Here is a 27882-nt window from a genome sequence, read left to right on the forward strand (position 1 = left end):
CAGCATGAGGCTGGGGGTTTTTACTCTATTCTCATTGAGGGGGCTTCACAAAAAGCGCTATAAAGAAACTATCCTTATTAGTTTAATTTAGTCCTGTGCAGTCCTGTAGTCGTACTCATCTACAGGAAAGAGCACAACTCACTGCGAAGAACTCCTAGACCCTCACACCTCAGCATTCCGACTTTACAAGTCACGAAGAACTTTCTAAGTCATTTAAAGCTGAAAAATCAAAGTTTTGTGGGAAATCTACTACCTGGAGTGGCACTCCCATCAGATTTAAAGCTAGCCCAGCGCGGCTGCGGCCCAGCTCCGGCTGGGGCTGCCTGCGGAGCTGCGGGAGCACTCCGAGGGCGGCTGCAGGCCGCGGTGCCAGCAGCGGGTCCCGCTGAGGGCGGACGGACACCGAGCGCTCGCCGCTCCCACCTGTACCGGGCCGAAGTGGGCCCGCCCCGCCCCTACAAAGCCGAACGCCGGGCCCGCCCCTCCCTGCCCATTGGCTGGCGGGCGGGGAGGGGCGGGGCGCGGCGGAGGCGGGGCTGCCGTCAGCTGTTCGCGGCGCGCCCGCCGGCGCCGACCGCAGTTTGGCGGTGCGGAGGCTGCAGCGGAGGCGGCGGCGGCTCCTCCCGGGACGCCCCGTCCCCGAGGGACGCCCGTCCCGCTTCTCGGTGAGTGCCCGGGAAGCGCCTTCGCCACTGGGGGTCGACCCCTCTGTGCCAGGTCGCCGTTGAGGGCGGTGTCGAGGCCGGGCGCGATCGTGACAGGGAAGGGGGTTCGCCCCGGGGCAGCCCCGGCCCAGCCGGTCCAGCCCGGAGTCCCGCGCCTGCTGGGGAGAGGGAAGAAAGAAGGAGGGTGCGGGCGAGGAATGAGCTCGGTCGGCGCTGAGATAGATGATTCGCTGATGTAAGCGATGGCTGATTCCACAGCCAGCGCTGCCCCTCCCGGGCCGCCCCGCCGAGCTCGGGAGCCTCGTCCCACGGCGCTGCCCGGAGAAGCCGCGTTAAACCTCTTGGTCGGGGGCACATCTGCGGGGCTCGGGTCCGGGCGGGGAAGAGTTAAAGGCGGCCAGCGGTGGCGAAGCGAGGCCGGCCAGCTTTGTTTTGGGACGCTGGCACGCACGTGTGCGCTGAGCCCTCCCTCCGCTCTCGGCCCGCCGCCTGTCAGCGCGGGCGTGCGGCTGCCCCGGCCCGCGGCTGTCTCCGCTGGCTTGTGTGAGGAAGTGCCGTGGGTAGGACACGGCACCGGAGACGCGGGGGCTGCCCGGGCAAAGACCCGTACCCCGAGCTGTCCGGTGTCTGTGGCTTCCAGCGTGAGCTGCGTTTGGAGGTTGTAGGAGTTCCAGTGAGTTGTAGGACGAGCTGCCCTTCGCGCTGCCTCGGCATTCTCTGAAAAGCTCTGCAAAAGGGTCGGGCCGTATTGCAGGAGGTCGAGTTAAACTTCTTGCTCTTTAAACCCTCTTTTGTTTGGGGTTTGCTCTGTGCCTTTGCTGCACTTCCCTTGAGGAATGCCCGTGTCCCAGTGAGGCTGACAGATGAGATCTGGCAAACTTTCCTGCAAAGAAAAAATACATTCCCGCCTGCTTCTCTGTCAGGTGACTGATCCAGCAGAAGAGCTGGCAAGGAGATCATCCATGCCTGCCTCTTGGGGCCCATAACTCCTTTCAGTATGCTACTTTAAGCCATGGATGAGAATGTTATGAGTGCTCTGCCACTGTTGTCATCCAGCAGAGTTGCATCCAGCTGTGGGGCTGGTACCTGTTCTGCTCTGAAGAAACTTCTCTGGGAGTTGGGGCTTAGTTGAGTGAACTGCTGAGATGCAGCAACTTAAATAGCCATAGTGCCCCCCAGCCAGAGCTCTGCAGAAACAGTTCTTGCACTGCTTGGTCCTGTTGTCTCTAGTGTGCTGGTGTCCGGAGTGCTGCTCACCTGGGGGGAGTTGGGAGCACCAAGGGCAGTGCTGAACACATCCTTATAAAATTATTATTAATGTCTCCTTCAGGCCTGAAATTCCTCTTGCTAGTCTTCCATTCTGTTAAATGCTTCGCAAACCAGAGCAAAGGAAGAGACATGAAGAGTTGAATTTCACTGCCTTGTTTGGAACTGGGTGGAAATCCTGGAGATGGATCTCTTAGGAGTCTGTCTTCCAATTGGGTTAGATGCACAGGTAACAGTAAAGGGACTTGTGGCATTTTTGGTAATACTGCTTCTAATTGCTTTATATTTGCAAAGAGCTCTGAAATAGTGATTTAGGGTTCATGGGGGCTTTTCCCCTCTACCATCTTTGTGCTGTAACAGAGCTCAGGAGTGTTTACTGTGGCAAATACAGAAATCCTGCTTTAAACACTGACACCAGCCATGTTTTTCTTTAGTAGTAGGATGAACCATTGCACTAACAGTGCATGTAGGCTTGAGGGTAAGAGGAATAAGGAAGTGACTACATTGCCAAGTTTGGGACATGTCTTAAGTTGAGGTGAGGGGAGAAATGAGAAGTTGAAAGGAAAGTTGGCCCTCATAGGGAGAAGTAATGGAGAGCTTCACAGAAGTGGCTTTGACAGCTCTTTTAAGTTTTGCAGCCACTGGGGTTTCTTAAAAATCTGGCCTTGCAGCCTTATGATTACAAGACCTTTTCTTCATCAATAAGAAATAGGTGGGGAAGAGTGAATGGGATATACCATTAAAGTTCAAGTATAGCAGGCCAAAACAAAGCAGACCCCAAAGAAGCTGGCTGTCCATGGGGCTGTTAGAAGAATCTGGGTTGCTTTTTAAAATGTCTTTTCAGTTTCTGTGTGCTGAGGTTGGGGATTGGCTCTCTGCTTGTGAGCAGGTGTGGAATTGGAGCTGTGGACTTATACACGTGTGAACTTGGTCTCTCTCTGGCCCAGCACCTGAGGACTTTCTGCAAAGCCTTAACCTTCACCACAGTCACTCACCTCTCCTGTCCACGCAGATGGGCAGCACTGGGAAGTGGGGAAGAGGGAAGGTGTGATAAAATCGATTGTGTTTTACTGTTGGAGCAGAAGGCATTCTCTCCTGGACAACATTCTTGCTGTGTCTTAGCTGTTTCCTCAAATGTCCCTTTATTGCAGGAGCAATGGATCGCCCCAGCTACCTGGAAGAGGACTATTCTAGCCTGGATGGGCTGGACGATGACGTGTTTCACTCTGATGACTTTGGACTTGCAGGTCAGCCTGGTGAGATGACTGCAACTGGCTTTTTCACACAGAACCAGTCCTGCAGCTGCCTTCTGGGGAGGTTTCAACTATTCCCCCTCACACACTGCTGTGGTCCCGGTATCAGGCATCCTGAGCAGCAGGACAAGGCAACTCAAACACTCAGCCCATCCTCTTCCAGTCAGGATGTTATGTTGCCTTGTGGAGTCACTGAAGAGCCACGGAGACTCTTCTATGGTAAGAGCACTCCAGTGTCACTAGCTTTGCAGCAAAGAAACTGTCCCTTTAGCACTTCCCCAATCAAGCAAGGTCTCTTTCATTAGGGTGTTTTATTAAAGGACTGAAATTACTTTGCTTTAGTCCTACTCCCTCAAGAAAGACAGCTTGTATTTTCTTACCCTTGCTTGTCCACTGCAGGAACCAGACACTTGCTCATTGCTTCTGCTATCTTTGATATTCCCTCTTTCTCTCTTTGGCTTTATTCTATCACATTTGATTTTACTGCTAGATGTCTAAATGTTCACTGTACTTCATATCCTACAATTTGCCTACATTTTTAACTACCAATGGTCTGTCTCATCCACATAGGAAGTGGAAACTCCTAGGAGTTTTCAGTGGAGAGAAGATGATGCAAAAAGTTACAGCTTTTAGGCTCTTCACTGGAGTTAAAGTTGCTGAATAAGTAGCATGTCCCTCCAGTATTTTAGTAGTAACTGATGGGTCACCACTCAGCTTTGTGTATCCAATTCAGCTTTAATTCAAATCACTAAAATCACTAAATGACAGAAAACTGAGAAAAAACTGACACAAAAAATACTTCTACCTCTGAGGGGAGACAACTTGAAGCAGAGATCCTGTAAAACTGTCCTTAAAATAAATCCCAAGCCACATCATTTGGCTGAGCCGTAAACATGCAAAAGGAATCAATTTTAAGATCCTGCCACTCATTTGACTATGGGAATCAACACAATGCTCTGTTTAATCAATGTAAACTGATTTGAAAGCTGGGCAAATCTTTTACTGCACTGTGTTACAGTATACAGTTATTGTTTGGCCTTCAGGAACTAGACTTGAAAAGTCAAAAATGTAGGACTGTGTAGAGCTCTTTCCTCCATTAACGTACTGAGCAGAAAAGATAATCTTTGCACTGGAAGAATGACTCTTCTGCTCTGTTTTGTAGGGAGTGCTGGTTACCGTTTACATGTCCCTCCAGCTGGCTTTGTGTTGGATCCGCACCTCCAAGAGGAACCTCGGGAAGGTCAGCGGGAAGCACGTGCTGAGGTGCAGATTGCACGGAAGTTGCAGTGCATTGCTGACCAGTTCCACCGGCTCCACATACAGAGGGTAGGGTGTCTCTGGAGGGGAAAGTGGGGGTTTACCTGTCCAAGAGGGCTACTCTGAAGACTGGCTCCAGCCATCAGCTAAGTGAACTGTTGTTTAAGACAGCAGACTGCCAGCAGTGATAAAATGGCAGGAGTATCCTGATGGATTTTGCTTATGCTAGTTTGCTTGCTCTTCCTAAAGACTGGCAGGTGGAGGGAAGAGAATATGAGGGAATATGAATATGAGCATTTACTGCCCAGGAAGGGGGCTCTTCTGTGTTAGCTGCTGCTATTCCAGCTCTTCCTGTTCATCAGCAGTGGGGTTTGAAGCTTTTCCCAGGGATCTTCCTCTTGCTTTTCATTACAGCTTTTACTCTTCTCCATTCTCCTCACCACCAGCACCTTCTCTTCTGTGGAACATGTAGCCATCAGTGGCTTATGTCAGCTCCTTGTCTTGGAGATAACAAGCCTGGAGTCTGTTCTGACATCCCTTGTTGTCTAACGGTAGTTCTATGTAATGTTGTAAAGAATATTTAGATCATACTAGACTTGCTAGCAGCTACTAGTAAGATAGTCGCAGCTAGTGTCTCAGACTTGTGACTAACTTCCTCACCACAAAATACACCTGTAAGATGCTATCAGGTCTGAAAAACACATGCCAGATTCTTGGTTTCTTAAAAAAACAAAACAAAAATTAAAAAAAAAAAAACAAACCCCAAACACTGCTGTTCAAAGAAACAAAGTAACCATTACCCCCAGAACCCTTGATTCTTTCTTCCTTGCTCTCCTTCCCCTTTGAGTAGAGATAAAATATAAATCTCAGCCCATTCAGAGATGGTCAGTGGTGGCAGAAGCTTAGCAGTAGGCAGCAGTTTGCCACTTCTATGCAAGCCCAACAAAGAGGGTGGGCATCTGCTTGTAAATGAAGAAATTTTGCTGACTTCAGAAAGGGACAAAAAGCTTATGCTACTCCAAGTGAGTTTGTCTTCTCTTAACTGTGGGATCATTTGCAGCCCTTCTCAAAGGTAAGTGAGGATCTCTGTCTGGGTCAGAGAGTGTGGTTTGTCGCTGGGCAAAAGCTTGGTCCTCTCTGTGTCACCTGAGAGATGAGGAAATTCTGGGACTCCTCATCTCCTAACAGGTGGATGATTAAAGCAAGAAAAGGAAGATTAGCCTGTAGATATGTAGATGGGGCTATGAATGTCATTTAGCAAACTGCAGGAATAAAGAGCTACCATGAGATTTTTAACGTGTTGTTTGTGGTTGAATGGGGTTTTCCCCGGTGGCGCCTTTTCGCCAGCGTTAGCTGCCGGCCCCGCTCTCTCGCCAGGCTGTCTCTCAGGAAAGGGAAGGTTTAACCAACTTGGCGGACGAGCCCTGCACCGAACTGGTGGAACTGGTTGTAACTTGACCCCTTTCATCTGGGGGGAGTGTCCCTATCTGATGCCCGTGCCTTGGAAACGCGTCCCGGAGCGCCCACCCGCCCCGGCCCCACCAGGGCAGGCGGGGTCGGGCTCCCGGTGCCCGGCCGCGGCTCCCGGTGCCGGCGCGGCCGCGCAGCCCCGGCCGGCGGCCAGCCCGGCGTGTAGAGCCGTAGTAAACAAAGGCGTCCGGCTGTGCTGGGCGGCCCGGCCCGGCCCCCGGGGCCCGCCAGAGGAGGGGCTCCGCGTTCTTTGTTTGAACTGGAACAGCAACAAGTTGTAAAGGGGACGGAGCGGGGGCCTTCAGCCATTTAAATTTGAAAACAAAACGGGGAAAAAAATACCAAAACCAAACCAACTCGAAAACTTAACCCGAGGACAGAGTAGTTCAGCCAGTGGTTATCCACAGCCTGACCCTGGGACAGGCCTTGGCATTTGGATCTGCCGAGGGATTCTTTCTTGTTTGTCAGGGAAACTGAGTATTGAGCCACATATTGGTGTCCAGAGCACTGATCCCTGCGGAGTGTTTGTCATGCCCAATCCCTTCCCTCGCAGTTCTGCATGGAGGATTTCCTTTGGCTTTTGGCATGAATCCCCCGTGGAGAACCCCCTCTGTCCTATGTGCAATGACTGCCCAGCCCTGCTGAAGGAGCAGGCGGTCTGCCCCTGCAGACACGTGAGCGGTTCACAATGTGCTGTGGTTTGGAAGGGGCAGTCTCTGAGGCATGGAAAACTGGGCTGTCGTTTATCTTGCTGTGAAACTAACCCCTGATTTGAAAACCCCATTTCAGCTTGTCTCAAACATTTGGTCAAAACCAACTTTCCAGAGTGGTGTCTTGAATCAGATTTAGAATACCACAAAGTTAGTCACACCAGTGTGGTCTTGTGAAGTCCTGAGAGAGAGCAAGCTTGGTTTTCAACAAGCTGTGCCCGTTTTCAGAGCCTACAAAACATTTATCTGTGAACCCGTAAAAAGAAAATGCATGTGCCCTTTCAGTGGAAGTTAGGAAAGGCTTTTAGCATTGGAATGGTGCATCCAGCTAGCTCAAGAGCTGCCTTCTCATGGCTCTTGACTTCTGTGAGACTCTCCAGCAGTTCAGGTATGGCCCCCATTCTGCTGCTGCAGCAGCAAGGCTGTGTTGACACAAAGGCTGCTGGTTAATGTACATCCCTGGCTAAGAGAGAAACTGAGCAGGCAATTGCTGCTGAGGCTGACATCACTGAGTTGTCATTGGACTCTGCTGCATGCATGGTCTAACCCCATCCTACACTTGGAGCCCTGGAGAGTCACTGTTATCTCCTCTCTGGGCTTCTGGAGCTAAATGGTATTTATTCTGTGGTTCTTGGCTATACAAAAGATTTTTGGGTATGCATCTAGCAAGAATAAGAAAATTGGCCGCACCTATGCTTGCTTTTGGCATGAAAATCACTTTCAGAGTTTCATTTCCTATTAATATGTTAAACAGAAAACAGTAATTTAAAACCTGGCTATTTCATCCTTAGAACAGTGCTAGAGCAATAACACAACATTCCCTAGAACTCCATGTCTTTCATCTCCTTAAGATACTGAATTTCTTGTAAGAAGACTTGAACAACGCTCTGTGTTCCTAAATAGCAGAGCCTGCTACAGGGTGATCTAGATTGCAAGGGCTCTGCAGAATGACATGTGAGACCCATATAGAAGAGTTTTTTTGAGTTCTTTACTGTCTCTTACTTGATTGAGGCTGTGTAGCTTCTAGCAGACTTCCCTGTTCTATTTTTTTCACCCTGCCCCTGGAAAACAAGGTAGAGGCAAACCATGCTTTCTGCAAGAGAAGCCAGTACCTGCCACCTCCTCCTTGGTTTGAAGCAAGTGTGTCTTTGCGCTGGAATCAGTGAACTGCTGCTGTAGCTCAGCCTGTGGCTGAACTTTAAGAGCATGCTCTGAGGTTATGGAGAGCAGAGCTGAGCTTATGGGACCTCCTGGTTGGTTGGCTGGGATATGCTTCACACACCCCACATGTCCAGGCTGTGGCAGCAAGTGTTTGGGCTCTGCTTCAGGTCCTCAGTGCACTTGGGTTTCCTTTCCTGAGGAGGGGCTTTGACCTGTGCTGAATGGAGAGTGTATTTAATGACATGAGGGGTTGTTAGATGGGATGTGAGTACACAACCAGGAATGGCGGTGGCAGCAAAGCCGCCCCAGAGGAGCAGGGGGTTATCCAGGGGTGGGGTAGATGACACTGTATATCAGGATCACACCCCTTCAGTTTGACAGGCTCCAATGAGGCACTGGAACTCTATAACTTTTTCCAAATAAAATAACTCTTTTTAAGCAGGCTGCAGCTTTGAGGGGACTGCTTTTATCATATTTCTTCTTCATGGAGATAAGATCACTATACAGGGGATAAAATTGTCTCTTTAAGAGCCAAGGAGTGGTAGCCTTGAACAGTTCTGGGCTCAGGTCCAAGCAGAGCCACTGACTTGCTGTATGACCTCAGACAAGTCTCTTGACCTCTTTGTGCTTCAGTCAACCCATCTGGAAAGCTCAGTTTAAAAAAAGCTGAGCCTCAATGAGAACCAGATGCTGAATCAGAACTGAGCTTTCTTGAGTAAATAAGTGCATTACAAACAACAACAAAGTCCCTTTCCAACACATCAGGAATCCTGCAGTTGATTTAGATATGCTGACCATGCTCAAAAATCCTCTGTGGATCTAGCTATAGAAAACTTTGTTTCTCTAAATTCCCCAGTTGGTTCAGCAAGTAAGTCTCACCATCACTGCAACAGGGTTCAGCAGCCCATGGAACACAAATGCCTGCGTCCGCACTGGCTGTGGGCAGACAGCTAGGCATGTACCTGTTTGCCTCAAACAAATGACACTGAAAATGTCCAGAAGGAAATGTTATTTTCCTTTGAAAGTGAAACGTGTTATGTTTTGCATACTTCTTCCTGTCTGTCTCTCATAAGGGTTATCAAGGCCTCCTCTGAGACACTTCTACTTATGCAGCAGGGAGCCTGCTCACTTGTTGGAAACTTTCTGGCGTGAGAGAATGGGTACATGGTACTGCATGTGCATCATTTATCCCAAACTCCGTCAGGCTTTTTTCACTATTAAGGACATTCAGGGCATTTTTAACAGTTGCTTTTTTCTTTATGATGACCTTATATTTTAGGAAAAATGTTCAGGAAAGCTTCCTAATAATAATGCAGAGATTCAGACTGTCCTGCAGCTAAGCCTGTAGCACCAGCAGCTCCATACTTCACTTGTATCTACAGTCTCTTTGAGACCTAGGGTATGTGTTTTCGTTCATTTGTTTCTTGAGTAGGTCAGTGCCTTTCAGGATCTCCCCTGCTGGCTGGTCCTTGCTGCTGCTGTGCACAGCAGTGGGTCACCTCTTTGGCTCTGCTTTCTGTGCGTTGCCCACTGGTGCAGGACTTGACTCTCCAGCTGAGGATGTACAAACATGGTGAGGGAGAGAACTCCTGAAGTGAGTGAGCCCAGTTTAAAGGGCAGAGGATGGGTGGGTGTGAGTTTGGGAAGTCTGAGATGTAAAACAAACTTCTTTCAGGGCTATGGAACTGGAATCCTATGCTTGAGGAAAGGAAGGGCGGGCCATTCTTATGGTCAGCAGAGTCAAAAATTTGATATAAGGAGGTGGAAACAGATTTTTTCCTTATTGTTATTAGATTTTCCCCCCCTTTCTTTTCATTTTGACAAATGACAATGAAGGAGAAGGTGGGCTTGGAAGTATACCTTCCCCATGCATACAAATGACACAACAACTTGCTGCCCCTCATCTATCACCTGTTTTAAAATGCTGCTGCCCATGGAGCTGATTACTTGACATGTAGGTTAACAGAAATGTGCTGGACCATTTCACATTTTGTCTGAAATGGTATTCTTTGGTATGTTAAGAAAAGACACTGAGAACAAGAACATAATTATGCCACTGTATAAATTCGTATTTCTACTGTATCTTGAATGTTATATGAAGTTCTGGTTTCCTTCATCAAAAAATGATGCAGCAGAACTGGAAAAGGTTCAGAGAAGGGCAAGATGGACAATAGAACTTCCATATGAAAAAATGGGCTAAGGACTACTAAGCCTAAAAAAAGATACAAACCAAGAGTGAAGCAATATTAAACAGAAATCAAAAGTGACATGAATAGATTAATTTCTCCCAGTACAAGAACTAGGCAAAATCAAGTCAAACTAGTGGGAGCCAGCTCAAAGTAAATGAGGTCATTTTTCATGCAACAGGTGAAAGCTGTGGAGCTCCTTGTCAAGGCATATTGTGCATCCCAGTGCTTTATCTGGGTTCAAGGGGAATTGAGACAAGTTTATGGCCATTGAAGCAGACATTAAATAAACAGAAACCAGATCTGACTCAGAAATCCTAAGCTCAAACTAGTTAGATGCTGAAAGAGAGTACAAGTGGAAGCTATTGCATGTACTTGCCCTTAGCAGCTTTTCCTCCGGCAGCCATGTAAGGCTGCTGCTGGAGGCTGGGCTATACACACTCTTGATGCAAGTCACATGTAATCATTGTATACTAGTTTAATAAGACCCACAAAACTTCTACATCATCCTAATCTAGCCTCTCTATGCTTTCAGCTGACGAAAGATTTAAATATATTACATATATGTTCCTGCTTAAAATAGGGTATAATGTTAAAAAGCAAAACTTCCTGCCTAGCTCTGGTAGAGAAGGTGGGCAGAGGATAAGGGAGCTGGACGGCAGGAGAGCCGTGCAAGCTCTGTGCAACTGTGTGCAACGAATCCTGCTGGACACAGGACTGTCTTGAGGCAATGGGGCCACAACCTCAAAAGGCCAAGACTGCCCAGAATAAAGAGCACAAAACAGTTCTTTGAGACAATGCAGGTGAATTGTCCTGCTGTATATCTAACATCAGTGTTCAGTGCTGCTGTCTCTCCTGTACAACCCCTTCAGTCTCCACAGGTTCTTCTGAATTTCCTCAGCTCTCGCAGCACCATGACAGTGGTAACATGCTTTCTGCTTGTAGCATTGTGACAGCTGAGAAATTATTTTGCAATTAAGAAATAATTGTGGTAATGCCCCACTTATTTTTTATTGTGGGAAAATAGAAAATGCAGGTTATAACTTGACTGAGATCATACAAGGATTGCTGATAGGAACCTAGTTGTTCTGCCTCCAGTCCTCCACCTAGGTCGGTTGATCTTATTAAGATAGTGCCATCTCTGAGTGGGATGGTGAGATGTTTGGACTGATTATTTACGGAAAGGAGTGTACATGTTTGTATTTTACTCAATTAAATTTTATGCTGGAAAGGCATGGAAAGCAAGTGCCCAAATGCAGAGTTCTCTTTTGTTTCAAGCCACTGAGGAAGAATGTCCTGCCAGCCTTTATAGTCTCCGTTTGGATGTTGGGTTTTTTTGTTTGTTTGTTTGTTTGTTTCTCCTCACTAGCCGCCTTGCCAATTGAAAAGAATCCTTCCGAGGACCCGACCACGGCAGAAAAAAACAGCGGTCCAAAAACAAGCAGTGAGGCAATTCCTGTTAACCCCAGTTAGGTTTTCCGTGATGGGAGCCAGACCCGAGGGCGCCCTGGCAATGGGGCTGGAGCCCCCCGAGGGCCAGCGGACCCGGCCGGCGGGCGAGGAGGAGCGGGTGCGTGCGAGGGCCCGGCCGGGCCGTGTTTGCGCTCGGAGGCTGTGTTTATATCGCTGGCTAAATTTAGCCTCTGACTCATCGGCGCTGCTGACGAGAGTCAGCGCTGCCCGCAGGCTCCAGCCCTGCACCTGCCCTCCCGCCGCCTCCCCCGCAGCCGGGCGGCTCCGCGCCCACCCCTTCCCCCCTGCGCCGGGATATTTTTCCTGTAAAAACTTTTAAAGCGTTATTTTAAGCAAACCCCGAGGCAGACTTTAATCACTAGGGGGGGTCTCCGCAGCAGTGAGCAGTTTTGGGAGCGCCTCCCTTCTGCTGGTGAAGGAATGGATGCCAAACATGGGTCACCGGGTCCTACGGCCCGCGCAAGGCAGGCGGTGAGCACCGCGAGCTGCGGAACAGCCCTGCCCCATCACACGCAGGTTCAGTCAATAAACCCTTAAAAAGGTCAAAAAATCTTACAGCTGCCGCCTGTGGCTGGGCGGTGTGGGGTGTCCTCGCCTGGGTATCTCTTCCAGCACTCACACACACCCCTCCACACCCAGAGCATGGGGGCGAGCCGTGCCGGAGCCCGGGCCGCAGATACAGAGTGGTATCAGGCACGGTTCTGTGGAAATGTGGCATCTTTATGTACCGTATTTGTGGAAAATAAGCCAGCGTGCCCCTCGGAATGGGGAAGGAGGGGAAGGCCGAGGGCCTGGGAACGCAGTGGCCGGTGGTTGCCCTTCCCAGGTTGCCGTCAGCTGGCTGTTGCCATGGCGGCTGTCTGCTTCCCCTTCCTGCCCGCGCTGGAGGGGAAGGCGCGAGTGGCTGCGTGTTTGTTTTTAAACGCGGAGAAAGCCGAGAAAGGGCTCACCTGCGCAGCTGCGCCAGCAGCAGGTTTGGGGCAACAGCCCTCGCTGCTTGCTGCTCAGAACCAGCGCCTCAGTCCGTGCCCTCTCCCGTGCTTGGGCTGGGCAGCCCATGCATTAGGTTTGGGGGTCCCCTGCACCCTGCATCCTTTTGGCTTTACCCAGTGCTGTCTATCCTCTCTCTATAAACACACGCGTTGCTTCTCTTGTTCCAAAGTCTGATGGGGCTCATGAGAAAGGAAGCAATACTTGACATGATGCCTCTTTTACTACAAGTTGAGTCCCATGTAAGAGTCATTGCAAGACAGAAGGATGGAGTTTCCGGAGGAAGGTCTCTCATCCTCTTTATTGTGTTACCATGAGAAACTATGTGGCTGAGCTCCTCTTTCATTTTTTTTTCCTCTGTTTTTTTCTGCCTCCTTTTTTTCTCTGCTGGTTCTACACAAGCATTATACTTTGGTCATTAGGAATCACAGCTGGAAAGATTTGTATTTGACTTCCAATGGCCTGCATTTCTCTCTCCAGTAAGGGAACACCTCCTGTAACCTCTGTTGCCTTGGGGATTGTGACTTTCTAGTCTTTCTAAGCTAAAGCATATTTTGTGGTAGCACAATATGCCTCCAGCCACCTGGCAGCCAAAACAGCCTTCAGCGATGAGTCAGCAACTGCTCCCGGTGTGCAAGTATTTTTGTATTCAGTGAATAAATACAATCCCAAGAACTTGTTACTAATACTTGTATTAGTCATTAAAGGAAGAATAATGTTTTTATGTACACATATACCATTATTGTTCTTTTGCTCTCACAGCACCATTTAGGGCCATATTAATCCTTCTAGTTAAGAAGGGATCAGAATATGACCCTTAATTGTCTGGAAGCTATGAAGCAAAGTCAGAAGCTGCCCATGAGATCAAGAGAGTAGACGGTGTAGTACACTCTGTCTGGAGTGTACCAGATAGACCCACATACAACATGTGCATATGACAAGCATATTTACTTTTTTAAACAGGGATGTTAATGGCACTGTATATCAAGTGTAAAAATGAGTCTTATTAATCTGTTAAACATTTATACTCATGGATTCAAGGAGCTGTGTCAGAGGGACAGCATTTTCTTTGAAGTGCATCACCTGTCCTGATCTTCCCTTTGATCACCCTGTGCAAAGGCTTGGTAGGAGTACAAAAGGTTTTGACGTCTGGGGTGCTATCTGCCAGATATGTATCTGTAAGCTTACAGTGTGAAACATGTATTAGGAATTAATTATGGGGAAGGACTAAGTGTCGGGTCAGGCATGTTCCTCTTTCATTTGCTTCCAGTAAAAGTCTTGCATGTTTTTTTTTGTGTTTGTTTACAAGTAGTCTGGTTTTTGGTTCAGCACAGTTCATGGAAGAGGCTTCACTAATGTACTGTTGCTGCAGAGAACACTTTTCCTGTAAAATGGCCTTTTCTTGTGACTCATTGAAGCATTCATGCTAACATTTCAGACAGACAGTCTCTTAAGGATATCCCCTTTAAAAAGCAGCAGCTGCAATAGGAAATGGTTTTATGTGTTTCCAGCTTTGTGTTGACTTACTGTATTCACAAGTCTACTCTTCTTTAGTTACAGTTAGTGTAGAGGGCAAAAGTGGCTTCTTTCCTTCTTGGGAAGGAAGCCTCAAAAGGGTTATTTTGTTGCTCCCACATGGAGGTGGCAAAGTGTTCATCCCTGATATTTTTGTACAGTAGTGACTTTGAAGATTGAGTTTTTTGATAAAGGGCAAATCAGCCTTGTGAAGCTTAGGGAAAGGATACACCAGTGTCACAATAGTTATGAATCTTAGAAAAATGTCTCAAAATATATTGCATTAAAAAAATATATGCCACGTTCATGGCATCACTCTTCTGAGTTTTCTGTCCATCCTGAAAGCTAAGTTATACTACACCAAAAACTCCTCAGTCTTGAAATATTTAAGAATTTTGGTCTTAGCTGAAGTATGTCTGGGGAAAAAGACACAGAAACTTGTGAAAAGGGCATTTTTAGTTATTTCCATAAAATGTTTACTGCAAATAATATCTGTCATTCTGTTCTGTGACTCTTGTCCCTGTGTCTTGTCTGTGGCTGCATTAGTACCACAGAAAGCAGATCAGCCCAGCAGTGAAGCCATAACTCTAAACACCATTAGCTGGGCTTGCTGCTGAAGCATGTAGTCCCAGCTTGCTCCTCTTCACAGATCATCATATTTCTCTTGTCCTGGAACAAGCATCAGTCTGAGTACATGGATCAGGTAGTTTAGGATGATCTGTTAAACAGTAAGTGCAGCTTTATCAGATTAGTTCTGGCCTTGATCATTGTGGTGCTGTAGTTCGCTTTCCAGCGCTGCTGTTGGGAGAGGACATCATGAGTGAGCTGCTCCAGTACGTGGGCCACACCCAAGTGTGTATGGGGCCACACCACCATGGGAGAAAATGCTGACTGAATACAGACCTAGGGAAATACAAGCAAGGCCTGGGTCTAGGAATAAAAACTGGAAAGGTGCCCTCAAGGTAGTGCTCTGGTTTTTACTTCAAAACAAAATGGTGTCAACATTCTTAAAAAAGTTATTTGAGATGGTATGCTTCTTATAAGCAAGGAGAACCAAGGGTAAAATATTTCCTATTCTGCTCTTGCATGGAAATCTCCTTGAATGTATTAGGAAAATACATTAGGAAATAATTTCAATTGGAAAAGGACAAAACTGCTGTACCAAAAAGTGACTTCAAGAGGCAGTGAAATAAACACAATAGAATATAAAGTAAAATACATATTAGAGTTTTACTCAGTATTTGTCTTATCACATCCCACTGATTCTCTTGCAGGCCTGTAAACCATAAAGTACAGTTCTAAAACTCTTATTTACCAGATAAAGCCTTAATGCCTTCCTCAAAAAATTCCCCCCTTAAAAAAAAAGGGATATGAGGTCAGTCTCAGTCCTTCCACTGTTTTTTTCCAGAACATGGCCTCCTTTACCCATCACTGGAAAGAGCAGGTAATCCTATTCTCCTGAGGTGAGGTAGAAAACTTGAGGAACCAGAATAATTAGAAATCTGTTACTATATGAGAAGCACAAAGCAGCCTCTTACATGAAGGAGGACATCAATATGGGGATTCTTACATGTGTTTAGGCTCCCAGCATGGTGAAATAGTAAAACTGTACATGCCAAATCAGGACTCCTCCTGTGTGCCCCCAAATTAACCCCCTTTATAAAAATTCCATTAGAGTTTCCATTAGAGAGGGTCCACCAATGAAGCTGAGATGCATTTCAAGCTTAGGATTTCTGTACCAAGTTTTAAACAGCCTTTTGCCTTTCCCTTACTAGATCTCTATAAGACAAGTTTTTACCCTCTTGGCTGCCAATAGAATAAAATAATCTAACAAAGCAGATTGTCTCTGCAATATGTTTGTCCACTGTGCTCTCTTAGCATAGTTCCTGGCTTGTGGAAACTGCAGAAGAGCACTTTGTTCTTGCACGCCACTTCATTGAGGTCTTACCCAAAGGTCTCTATTTAAGGAATCTGCCTAAGCTGTAATAGCTTGGTGAAAACATGGTATCTACATGTCACAGGGATGTTGTGGCTCTCTGTGCAGTTAGAACAGTTTTAGGAGTGTGGCTGTATGGAGGAGGTTGCTAAGAATCTCTGGAGTTTGATGAGGAAGGCAAACCTGGTCAAACTGAGATGCAAGTAACAAACCAAAAACTTTTCTTTTGCTTTTTGAGACCAAATTAGTGGGTTTTAACCCAGTCCTACAGGACAGTTTAAAAAAGATTGTTTTCACCTGTAAACCTAGCAATGCCTGTGCAATCAGTGAGGACTGAACCCAGGACTAGTTACTTTAAAATAAATAATAGCAGGCTCTAGAGCCACTGCTTACAGGTTATGCTACAAACACAGTGCTCTTGAAATGTGTGGTGGGATCTGTGTGAACTCCTCCAAATCCATTTCTTTTTCTTGTTAAGTCTTGAGGGCAAGAATAATGACCCACTGCTAAGATGCAAGATGAGCACAAGTTTTCTGGAAGCCTGTTTTGTGTGTGCTTGTGATTCAAATGGCACAGATCTACTCACACTGGAATATGAACATAATTTAATGGCTATCTGGAAGGGCTTTGAAGAGCTGTCTATTGACACATCTCCAATACACCAACTCCAGTTGCAGCTCTCTTATTTGTGATTATGTAAAAAATGCCTTGCAACTGTGTTGTTCTGCCCCGTTGGGCTAATCTGAGTTGAAACATCTTGTTCATATAATGTGCTTCAGTGCTCTTTTATGAACTCCTGTGTACTGAGGCAAAGTTGTGGGAAGCCAATCTTCTGTTTCCTCGTCTGCTGGGGATTGGGGAGGGGGGTAGGGGGCGGAGATTTGGGCTGGTTTGTTTTGTTTTCCAGAAATGATCATGCCTGCTTAGCAAATATGGAATTCTGGATGAGAAAATGAAGACTGACTTCTAATAGAGAGTCGGTTATTGAGGTGAAATAGTATCCCAGACTGGGCAATGTAAGGAGAAACCCACCTGTTTGTATGAGATGCCATTAAAGTGCAGGAGGGTGGGGGTATAATCGGAGCCACTTTTGCAGGGGCGATTACTTATAACAAAAGGAGGAACAGCGTCCCTGTCCCAAAGCTGCATTATGTAGTCTGGTGTCCCCCTGAAACTCAACTCCCATGTTTCTTCCTTGACAATGGGACCTGAAATAACCTCTTGGTTTTGGTTTTTTGTGTGTTTTCAAGTATGTTCTTGCTTAAGGTTTAATTGGCTCCAGTCAGTAGGAAAGGGCTCCAAGGCTGATTATTTATGGCTTACTGTCAAAAGTGGCTATAAAAAGGGCAGTATTATCTTGGAGATGCTGGGAAGGAAAATGTGGTGGGGGGAGGGTGGGGGAGTGTGTGTGTGCACGAATGTGTTTTCTTGTACTAGATGAAATCAGAGTTTTGCTGTCTCAGCAGTGTGGTTTAAATTGAAGATTAACCCTTTGACCTTCACGGTGTCAAATCACTTACAGATGGATCACCAGTTATATTTTTTTCTTTTTTTTACTTTCGGGGTGAAGGGGGGCTTTTTTTTTTTAAAAAAAAAAAAAAAGGTTGTTTGTTCATGCAGCTGGGGCTTTTGAAAGGCTCAGAAGCCAATCTGATTAAAAACAGCACTTGGCTAAACTCTGCGAAATCCTACAAGCAAAAAAAAAAAGTTTAATCCTCTTGTGCACAATGCATAAAGGGTCTGCTCTTTTCTTTTTGTAATGTTAGAGCTACAATTATTTCTGGAGAACTTATCATTTCCCTCTCTCCCCTCATCCCTTGCTGCACCCCCTTGTTATGCTGATGGGATTAAAGTGTCTGCTCTTGAAAAGTGTAACTGAGTTGTTATTGGAAAAGAGAAGTGGTATGTTGCAATTTTAGAAATATAAATAACCTTGCTTTAACTGTTCTTCTCTACAGCATCAGCAGAACAGAAATCAAGTGTGGTGGCAGCTTTTTCTCTTCCTACACAACTTGGCCTTAAACACAGAGGTGAACAGGAACCACACTGGGCAGAGGTGAGCTTCGCCCGCCTGTTTCAGGCCACATCCAGTCTGCAGGGAGCACTGAACAAACACTGGTTCGGGGGCGAGACGTTGCACACCGCCGGCCGGATGTGAGGACTCTGACTTTCTGATACTCGTCTTCAAGTTTGGGTGTTTTTATGGACTCTTCTTTGCTGCTGCCTGCCTCGTGAGGCAGGGAGCTCTTGTCCAACACTGTTGAAGGAAAGCCAGAATGTGGGTGTGTTTGGTAAAGCTTGCTGCTGGTTCCCCGCACCGGTGACCTCTGTGCAAGGGAGGCAGGTATTAGACTGACGGCTTCCTCTGCCCTGTGTAGTAGTGGATGGTAGAGTGCAGGAGTGTCATTTTGGCTGCTAGTTAAAAGTGATGCCTGGGATTGATGACTAAACATACATCTTTATCTTTTAGAGCAGAGATGCTCAATTCCTCCACATCTTTAGCAAGGAAAAACATTCAAGTAGCTTGGTTCCATCAGGTTACTTGTTTTATTCATTGGTTATTGTTTATTTCATTCCACCCTGTGTGAGAGAAAATCACAAAGAAATCTGAACTCTTCAGCCATTCCATTGGGCACCACTTGCAGCGCTCTCACAAGAAGTTGTTCTTTGTCATTGCCATCAATTAAAAAAAAAAACAAACCAAAACAGTAGAACAGGCTGAAAAAGAAAACTTCTTGGTGTAGCTGGTGGCTATTAGCTTCTGCCACTGCCTGCTTTCAGTTCAGTGTTCTCAGTGCCCATGAGCCAGCAGGAAGCCAAAATCCATGGAATATGGCGCAAGTGTCATTCTTCTACAATGCTAATGTATATGTTTTTAGTAGTTTTATGATGGATGTTTATTTTATTTTGGTTTTCTTTTCTCTTACTATATAATGTGGTTGGTCAGGAACGCTTAGATCCCAGGCATCTGATAATTTTGCTTCAGGATTTGACAGGGAAATTAATTAGCATCTAGTCTGATATGTACACTGTACAAGCAGTCTGTCCATTACTCTAGTGTGTAGTATTTGGAGGCTGCTGTAAGCATATATTGACTAGCAGCAGCAATGTTATTTCAAGGGAGATCGTCCGTCAGTTTGTATGCACTCAGAGGTTTGTCCGTATGGCTGACACTATTGGACCAGCACAGGGAAACTACCCTACCAAAATGAAGTAGCCTTAAATATTGAAGCTGCTTCATGTAGCCTTAAATATACTTAGTTCACAGACCCAGTGACAGCTAGGGTCAAACATGAACAGAGAAGCAATACAGACCTTACTATTTTTTCTGATAATTTCCATATTGCCACTGCACCTTGTTGTAGGTATCAAATGATTAAACCAGCTTGAGGAAGAGCTGTCCAGAGAATTGCTCTTCAGTTGTGTTAGAAATGTCCAGCTGCAGGTGTTGAGAAATTAGTCTGCTCTTGATCCACTCTGAAAAATACTCATTACTGTACGGAAGAGTAGTTTACTTGCACATATGCTTTCCTTCTCCACCCGTCTTTGCATATTTGTCTCTAATTCCTGCTTTCTCTGGTATTTGTGTAATCTCATCATTGCACTGTAGTGTCTGGTAACAGTTTGCTGAACTTAGTTAAATTTGGACCTTCTTGCTTTCTCTCAGACCTGTTCTCTTTGATTTTCATCCTGTGTCTACTGTGGCAAAATGTACTTTAGCTCCCTGAGAGGTTTCCAAGCCTTTTTCACCCTCATATATTCACAGTCACTCTCTTTAAACATAAGAAGAGAGTTTATGTGAGAAAAGATTTTTTTTTCTCCTTTCGTGTAATTTTTCTAGCTAGAGCTAGAGTAATATGTTTCTCCATGATGGTAAATAATTCATATAAACGAATCTCAAGTAATATTTTTGGGGGTGGGTTTTATGGAGAGGGAGGGTGGGAGGTTTTTTTTAGGGGTGTGAATTGTTTTTAGTTTGTATTGTTCCTTTAAGCATGTGCACTACAAAGTTACCCAGAGTGATCTAAGTGATAGCTGTTGCTGACTATGCTGCAGCAGGATGGAAGCTGCTCTCTTCTCATGCTGCCAGAGACGAGGCTTTCCATCCTTTGCTTTGCACAGTCTGCTTGATGTAAACGCTGGTCACTGGAGAAAGAGGACTTAAATGGTGGGGAAAGCCTGAGGTGTAGTGCAAGCACAGTTTGAGCTGGGGACCCCTGAGAAGCCAAATGTTAAGGAGAAGACTCTTAAATAAGAAGCTCTTTAAGAGGCAGAAGTGGAAGTGTGGGGGCTCAGGAAGCAACACAGCAATGATGCCTCCCCATGTGGCATGCCTTTGGATGTGATGCTTGCATTTCCCTCTGCTTGCCAGGACCCTTTTATAGGAACAGTCAATGCTACATCATAACAGCCCTGCAAACTATGAAAAATTCAGCAACTTCTGACATTTAAAAATCATCGCAAACTTTCCCCTTTCCCTCTGCCTTGACTTGATGGTCAAACAGGCTAATGAGGCCTGTCTTCTGGATGCATCAGCTGGAAAGATTAGTCTGGTACTGCCACTTTCTGGTGTTAAGATCTGACCAATTTATCTAGGACGAGACTCTTCTTAACATGGAGAAACAAGTACCTGAAATGGTTCCTCAGTCAGGCTGCTGGCCTCAGTAAAGTCATTTGGCTCAGGGAAAGACACATCTTTGCCAGTCCGTATTTCCCACTGCAACAACAGACTTATCAAAATTGGTCATGCCAGGGCCTCAAAACCTCCTTGAACAACAATACTTCATTGGAGACATAGAGCTAATGCTAGACAAAGGCCGACTTCCTGCAATATGTGTGTTGGTTACTGGTGCCAGAGATTTACAACCACTGATAATATATTTTAATTATATTCCATATCTGCGTATCTCAGAGAAAGGAAATATGCTCTGTCAACCCAAAAGTCTTACTTTGCTTCACATAGATTTGGAGGGGCAGGCTGGTTATTCACTTAGGGAAAAGCAACTACTTAATACTTAAAGTCTCACCTACTTGGGGAAATGGTGAGAAGGTCTCACACATTCAGCAACGAACTCATGGATGCACAGCACTCATGCATGTGTCACCCATTCTGTGTTTGTAAGGCCCCTTTGAACACCTGCTGGGGAGATCTTGCCCGCAGACTAGCTTCTGCAGTGTGGCCAGGGACATATGTTGATTATTTGGAGAAATGGTTCCAAAGAACATGGTTTAAATCCTGTGCTGAAGGATTATGCTCAGGTTTTTAGATATGAGTTTGTTCTGGTGTAAAGAATGAGATGCTTTCTCTCTGTGTTGTTAAACTAGAGTCTGGCAATTTAGAAAGAAGAGTTGGATCTTTCTCCTAAAACAAATTCCTGTCTTTAATGAGCAGTTCTTAAGAAAAACTTGAGCTGCTGCTCATGGTGCCAGCAGCCTTTAAATATCTTACTTGCCTTCCCCAGATCTCCAAAACGGCTTCATAACTCAACTGTCCTTCCTTGAGGGATGGAGTTCTTTCTATTCCTTCCCAGCTTCCTACTCTGTTGATTATCTTGTAGCCTGCCCATCCTAGGATCCAGCAAGCCTGGTGCTAGTAGAGAATAGTTAGCTTTACTTTTGTTTCCTGCAATTTTTGAAAGCTGAGCCAGTAAATCACAAAGTGACTGCCCAGGGATAGCTTCAAACCGCTGCAAATAGGATACAAAAAAGGCAGAAGAGGATGAAATTGCATGGAAAGTGCTGCTGCTGGATCTGTACAGGGCTGCAGCCTTCTCTCAAGGTGCTGATGATCCCTGGTAGCATTGAATTCCTGCATAACTGATCACATATTTCAGTTTAAATAGGTTGTTACTAAATATTTGTTGGCTAAACTCTTGTTTGAGGAGTCCTGAAAGAAACTTCCTTGTCAGCCTTTGTTTTGGAGCTGTGTATCAGCGAGGAAATAGAGGCGAGGAACCCAGCCTTTCTTGGTGTAGAAAGTGTGATTGCAAAGACACCTTTCTTTCTTTCTACTGGCTGGTTATTTTGTCCCCTCAAGCCTGGATTAAAGGTATAGGCAATGTGTGCATGTGAAGTTACTACGGTCCTGGAGTTGCTCCATAGCAGTCACTGGAGCTGTACCCAAGGTGGAACTTCATTCAGTGTGGCACTTGGCACTCTTCTGGGAAACAGCAGATCCTGACCATTAGTAAACTAGGAAGAAAGGTTAGTTTGTTGTTTTGGGTTTTTTTGGTTTTGTTTTTTTTTGTTTGTTTCTTTGTTTTTTTTAAGAAAAAGCAAAATTACTTGAGGCAGTTATTACAATGTGACCCTATCAACTGTACAATGAATTCCACCCTTCTGCTGCTGGTCCTGACCCATATCTCTGCTGAAGCTGTGGGAATGGTGAGACTGTGACATGCTGAATGGTGTGATACTGAGGGTATTTTTAAAGGGAAAAATAGGGAAAACACTCAGTGTATGTGCTAGAATCAAACAAGAATGCAGATTTGTGGAGGTCTTGCCTTGTTGTATCAGCAGTATTTACTGTGGGATCATAAATAAAAGAATCATAGAATGCTGGTTCATATTAATGGGAGGTCTGCCTATGAACCAAGCGCTGTTGAGTATTAGCATAATTTGACAACAAAGGTTTTAATAATGTCCTTCAAAAGTCTGTCTTTCAAACTGGCATTTGTGATCATTTGCAAAAATGCCTACCTGTTGCCTTTGATTGTTTTAGCAAGAAGAAATACCTCAAGGAATTGATAAAAGATCCTAGGACAATCTTTTACAGTTCCTAAAGACTTCAGTGGTCTCTGTTTCTTTGGTTTGCATGTGTTCACACAGGTGTTACACAGTTCAGCTCTTCTCCACCAGGAAAAGCAGAAAAGACCAAACACATCAAATGCACTGGAATGTAATTGTGTGGGTGTGTGTGAGTGTGAGTGTGTGTATGTGTGTGTTCTTGAACTGAATGCAGTCTGACATCGCCTACCCCTTCTTTCTTCCGTGTGCCTCACCTTCCCCCTTAGCCACAGAAAGGAGGGTCTCTTCCTGAGAATCCCATGCTGGAAGTTGGTTTCTGGGAAGCGAAACCTAATGTCTGTGGGCTGTTTTTTAAAGCCATGTTTCAGTTCTGTCTTCAGACTTTTTGCTGCCTTTGGGGAACAGAGGGGTGGGAAGGGTAGATTGTTAAACTGTTTTTAAAATCTATTATGGAAATTTTGCATGTATAAAGTTATTCTTAAATCTAAAGGAGTCTCCCCAGTTTGTGGACATGGCTCCAGGAGAGCATCATCACAGATTCCTCAACTCAGTTTTAGATGAGACTGTCTATACTCAAATATTCTATACTCCTCAAAGGAGTATTTGATGACAAAAGGAGAAGGGATTGGTGTGATGGAAGGACGACATTGTCAGTATGTCCTTAAATACATGTCAAAAGTTCAGCTTGTAAAAGGGAAGTTTTAAAACAATCCACAGGATATGTATGTCTATTTCTACTGGGTGCATTTGAAAATCCTGCCACTAAATTTGAGTTTGGGTATGTAGATGTTGGGGGTTTTTGTTGAAATAATCGTGTCTCTCTTCTGTTCTCTTCCATGGTATGTAGCACAGTCTCCCATGTTTCTAGGTGAAATTCACTGATAAAAATACTGTGAAATGTGGATTCACATTTTCTTCTACTCTTCCCCCCACCCCCGCTTCCTGCATGACTGTTCTTCGGTGGGATATTAAAAAAAAAAAAAATAAAACAACAGCAAAGTTGTTCAGAGCCCTTCATCTGGAAAACAAAAAGGGTAAGACGAGCTAGAATTTGCAGTGTACTTAATAAATTTGCTCTCAGTAGAGGGTTTCCCCATGACTTCTGATTTTCACCAGAATATGATACTGTCCTGCTGCAGAAGTATACCCAATGCTCTCCTGTGAGATTTCTGTCTGGATTAGTCCTGAAGTGCACACACCTTCTTTGCCATGGACTGAGACCCAGTGAGAATGTAGCATTTTGTTTATCCTGGTTGTGTGCCTCCAGGACTCCTGCCTGTACCAATGGTGACTGGGCAGAGCTCCTTTTTTGTATCTGTGCAGTATATTTGCTTTGTGCTTTCTTCTTTGGTGCTTTTTAATACTTTAATACTTGGATTTTTTTTCTAATAACTGGTACAATTTTTAATAAAATTGTTAAATTTGTCTGTGTTCCTTGATTTATTTTTTGAGGGATGGAGGGCATTTACACAGCTGACCTATGGAGTTACCTAAATCAGTGATACCATTTGGGTTGTTCAACTTTGAAAATATCTGGTAGGTCATTTTATGTGCACCCTAATACCAGGTCCTTTGGCAAGGACAATATCAGCTTTTGAGATTGGACTGCTTTCCTTGGGCATAATTTGATTTATAAAATAGTCTTTCAAGAAGATATATTTCCATGCTTGGACAGAGAACTGCTGCTGCTTGGAGCTGCAGTTAACCCACTTCAAATCAGGAAGGTTTTGTTAAAATACATGAGGTACATCCTTCAAACATAATCTTTGATTGATGACTACTTACCTACTGCCTACACAGGTACGTTCAAAGGCACTGAGGCCTTAAGAGTAAAGACTCATTGCTAGGTAATCCTCTTAAGGAAATATGGTTCTCACTGGTCTTTTGAGGCAGCAGAGGAAGGTGAGAGTGCTTGTAGGGTAGTAATGACTCCTTCAAACACAGACTTGTCAATGTCTTGGCCATCCCCAGCACAGCAGTCATCAGGCCTGCCTTCAAGTTTTCCTCTGCTCCTATTGGGAAAAACTACCTCCACTAAGGAAAGGTAGCTAACCTGGGTGGAGCAGCAATTGTGATACGTGTATTGTGAATTATTTGTAATATAGCTGGTCAAATTCCTTCAACCCCATTGTTCCTCCAGTGCAATGCTGCTGCAGTGTGCATGGGAGGCTTAGAGAACTGAGTTAACAATCCTACCCGATGTTAAGTTGCCTTGACTGGTGTCTGCATGTTACAAAAGGGTCTTTCATTCCAAGAACACATGATGTGTGTGGTATGAAAAGCCACATGTGCATCTAAGACCACAGGGGGAAAAAGACAGTTTTTCTTTTCATTGTATTAGAACTAGTGAGAAGTGTGTCCCCTGGTCAGCCTCATGTGACTGTGAAAGAGCCTGTTGTAACACACTGATACAAGGGGACAGACGTGAGATTGACTTCGATGGGTGGGTTTGCTCAGAGTTCCCTCATTTTCATGGTTAAGTTCTCACCATTAATTAAACTCTCACTCTTAGAAGCTTTAATAATTCTTGTAATTCTTGTCTTGTAATAATTCTTTTAAAAGCCATTCTTCTCAATGGCTTTAAAAATGAATGGTTTGTAATGCTAACCCAGAAGCATTTGCCAAAGCAGCAGCATGCACTGCACGTTGCCCAAAGCAAAGGCAAGCGTGCAGATGTATGATCAGCCTCCCTTCCTCTGAGACCTGCTAAACTACTCTTAACTCTTTGGTTTGGCTCTATCATGACCTGCTGGCCGTTATTTGCCTGTGGCAAAGTAGACTCAGGGTGCATGGAAACATTTTCAGGGTTAGGCATCAGGACCAAATAGTACAGGCTGGAACATTCATATTGCACATTAATACTTTTTAATATTTTTTTATTTTATTGTTAGTTTGAAAGAAATTGGATATCCTAGAAAATGTGCTTTGGAAAACTTTCTTCTTAAAGTACTAAGCCTACATACTAACAGGGCAACTTTCAATTTATTTCCAGCCACGGCCCCTTTCACAACAATCACATGTCCCTCACTTTCTGTACTAACATGACTAGCACTTTAAAGGAAAATGAATTCTGTTATTAACTTCCTAGCTGCATGCTGTAGGGATAAGGTAAAAAGTTTAAGTAGGATTACTGCTTCAAGGAAAAAATGTTTATCAAGAAGTGCACAGCCTGTCTCGTTAAAAGTAATAAAGCACTCTGAGGACAAGAAAGTTCTTGGGTTGCGCAAGCTACTGCACAAAGCACTCTATTTTCATGACTCTGGCTGCTGAAGTTTAGAAGCCACTATAGTGTATTGATTGGGGAATATTTTTCAAGCACTCATAATATTGTTTTATGGTGCAGTAAATGTGCTTGTCCTCAGTCTCCACAATGCATATACAAGCTTGGAAACAACTCTACTAACCAGCTTTCTCCTTGTGCTCTCATACTTGAGTAATTCGGACATGATACAGCCCCATTTCCTTAATTTGGTTGCAACCCCCCTGCCTTCTGTTTCTTGTTATGAAGAGATGGGGTTTGGGGAGGAAAAAGCATCCTGAAAGCTTTTGACAGCTTTGGGAGGTTGGTGTTAAAATGCAAGAGCTACAGTTATTTCATTGTTCATATTACTGGTTTCTGTCAAGAGGCTTAAACTGAAAGAAACCTGTTTCCAACGGGAATCTAAAAAGGAGGTGACAATAATTTCTGATAGTGAGTTGTCTTCCACCTGACAAGATGCATGGTGCCCTAACACAGCTAGAGAGTCTGACAACAAACCACCAGGCGTGACACACTGACATCAGTATTCATATTGCCCTCTATAAGTCCTTTAAATCTTGATTTCTCTTAAATGAATTATGTTCTCTGTAATGTTCATAATGGACTCTTTTCTTTCTCCCTTAAAGTCTGTGTCAGCATTCTCCTTCTCTGTGTTTTGCCTTAGGGCTCTTGATGTATACAAAGACTCCTCTGTTTTCTGCTCTTAGTCACACGCTTTCACTCTTAACCTCAGCGCTATAAACTAAACATCCACCCACTAAGGCTGGAGATGACCCTGTTTACGTCTGCTGCTCAAATCACGACAGCAGCAGTCATGAAACTTTGTTTTCATGGAGACAGTTAGCTCTTAGTAAGAGGACAATGAGGCTTGACTTCAACACTGCAAGTTTTTGAAAAAATTTTAACACAAATAAATATTCAGGAAAGTATAATGGAATATATAAAGAAATTGGTTGTCTCAATCATTTTACATCACTGCCCTTTTAAAACTCCCGTATATGATTTGTTGTAGCAGTCCACTATAGAATTGGAACACTCTAACTCAATCAGAGACAGCAAGGGCACAAGCAGGAGAATGGGGCTTATGTTTACATTTCAGGGCTGGTTTGATGATCAACCTGAACCATGACTCTCTGCAATCCAGCAGTGAGTGTAGAACAGCAGGGTCACCCACACCACTGAGAAATTCCCATTTTCAGACACCTTTGCTACCAGACTTGCTGCCATGCCTACTGAACAGGGACCTGTTTGGGAGGATGGCTCTTCCTGAGGAGACCAGCAGCCCCTTAGTAAACAGGGTGATGAGTGACTGGTTTGAGAATATGAAGGAGAGTGTCAGGAGCACTGCTAGCTCACAGCGCAGTATCCCCTCCCTCAACCATGCTCTTCCTAATGCAGCTCATGGTCCCATTGGCCTTTGTGGCCACAAGGACACACTGCTGGCTCAGGGACAGTTTGTTGTCCACCAGGACCTCCAGGCCCTTTTCCACAGAGCTGCTTCCCAGCAGCTCAGCCCTCAGTCTGTGCTAGGCCATGGGGTTATTCCTGCCCAGGTGCAGGACCCTGCACTTGCCTTTGTTGAGTCTCAGGCAGTTCTTCTGTGCCCATCTCTCCAGCCTGCTGAGGTCCTTCTGAAGGGCTGCGCAGCCCTCTGGGGTATCAGCCACTCCTCCCAGCTTTGTGTCATCAGTGAACTTGCTTTCATCCTTTAGTAAGAAGGTGTTGAGATGCTCCCAGTATAAAACATATTTCAATGTCTTCCAATGAGTCTTCCCTGTGACCCTGCTCAACATTTCCACTACTGGGACAGCAGCTTCCCAGAGCTCTCTACACTACTCCCCTTCACACAGGGAGGCTTAGGGTTCTGCAGCTGGCAGCCAGCTTGCCCAGTCTCTTAGGCATTTGCACAAAGCCCTCCTTCGACAGGACAGGGTCACAGAGCTCATTTTGCCTTAGTGTAAGCATGTTCCCCATGGAATCTTTGCTGGCACTTT

At 45.2% G+C, this 27882-nt stretch overlaps 1 protein-coding gene across 3 annotated transcripts; it reads left to right on the plus strand.

Moving 5' to 3' along the window:
- Nucleotides 1–545: 545 nt before the first annotated feature.
- BMF (Bcl2 modifying factor) lies at nucleotides 546–24054 on the plus strand. Of its 3 annotated transcripts, none has more exons than XM_050975254.1 (5): nucleotides 546–665; nucleotides 1996–2160; nucleotides 3083–3403; nucleotides 4347–4510; nucleotides 17841–24054. In XM_050975254.1, the coding sequence occupies exons 3-5, from the start codon at nucleotides 3088–3090 to the stop codon at nucleotides 17940–17942; spliced, it is 582 nt and encodes a 193-aa protein (XP_050831211.1). In that variant the 5' UTR covers nucleotides 546–665; nucleotides 1996–2160; nucleotides 3083–3087; the 3' UTR covers nucleotides 17943–24054. The 3 variants fall into 3 exon arrangements, with proteins under 3 accessions (XP_050831211.1, XP_050831213.1, XP_050831212.1); XM_050975256.1 differs by having other exon boundaries at nucleotides 3083–3178; XM_050975255.1 differs by lacking the exon at nucleotides 1996–2160 and having other exon boundaries at nucleotides 568–665.
- The last annotated feature ends 3828 nt before the right edge of the window (nucleotides 24055–27882 follow it).

Source organism: Serinus canaria, chromosome 5, assembly GCF_022539315.1.
Source record: "Serinus canaria isolate serCan28SL12 chromosome 5, serCan2020, whole genome shotgun sequence".
In the NCBI taxonomy this organism is placed as follows: domain Eukaryota; kingdom Metazoa; phylum Chordata; class Aves; order Passeriformes; family Fringillidae; genus Serinus; species Serinus canaria.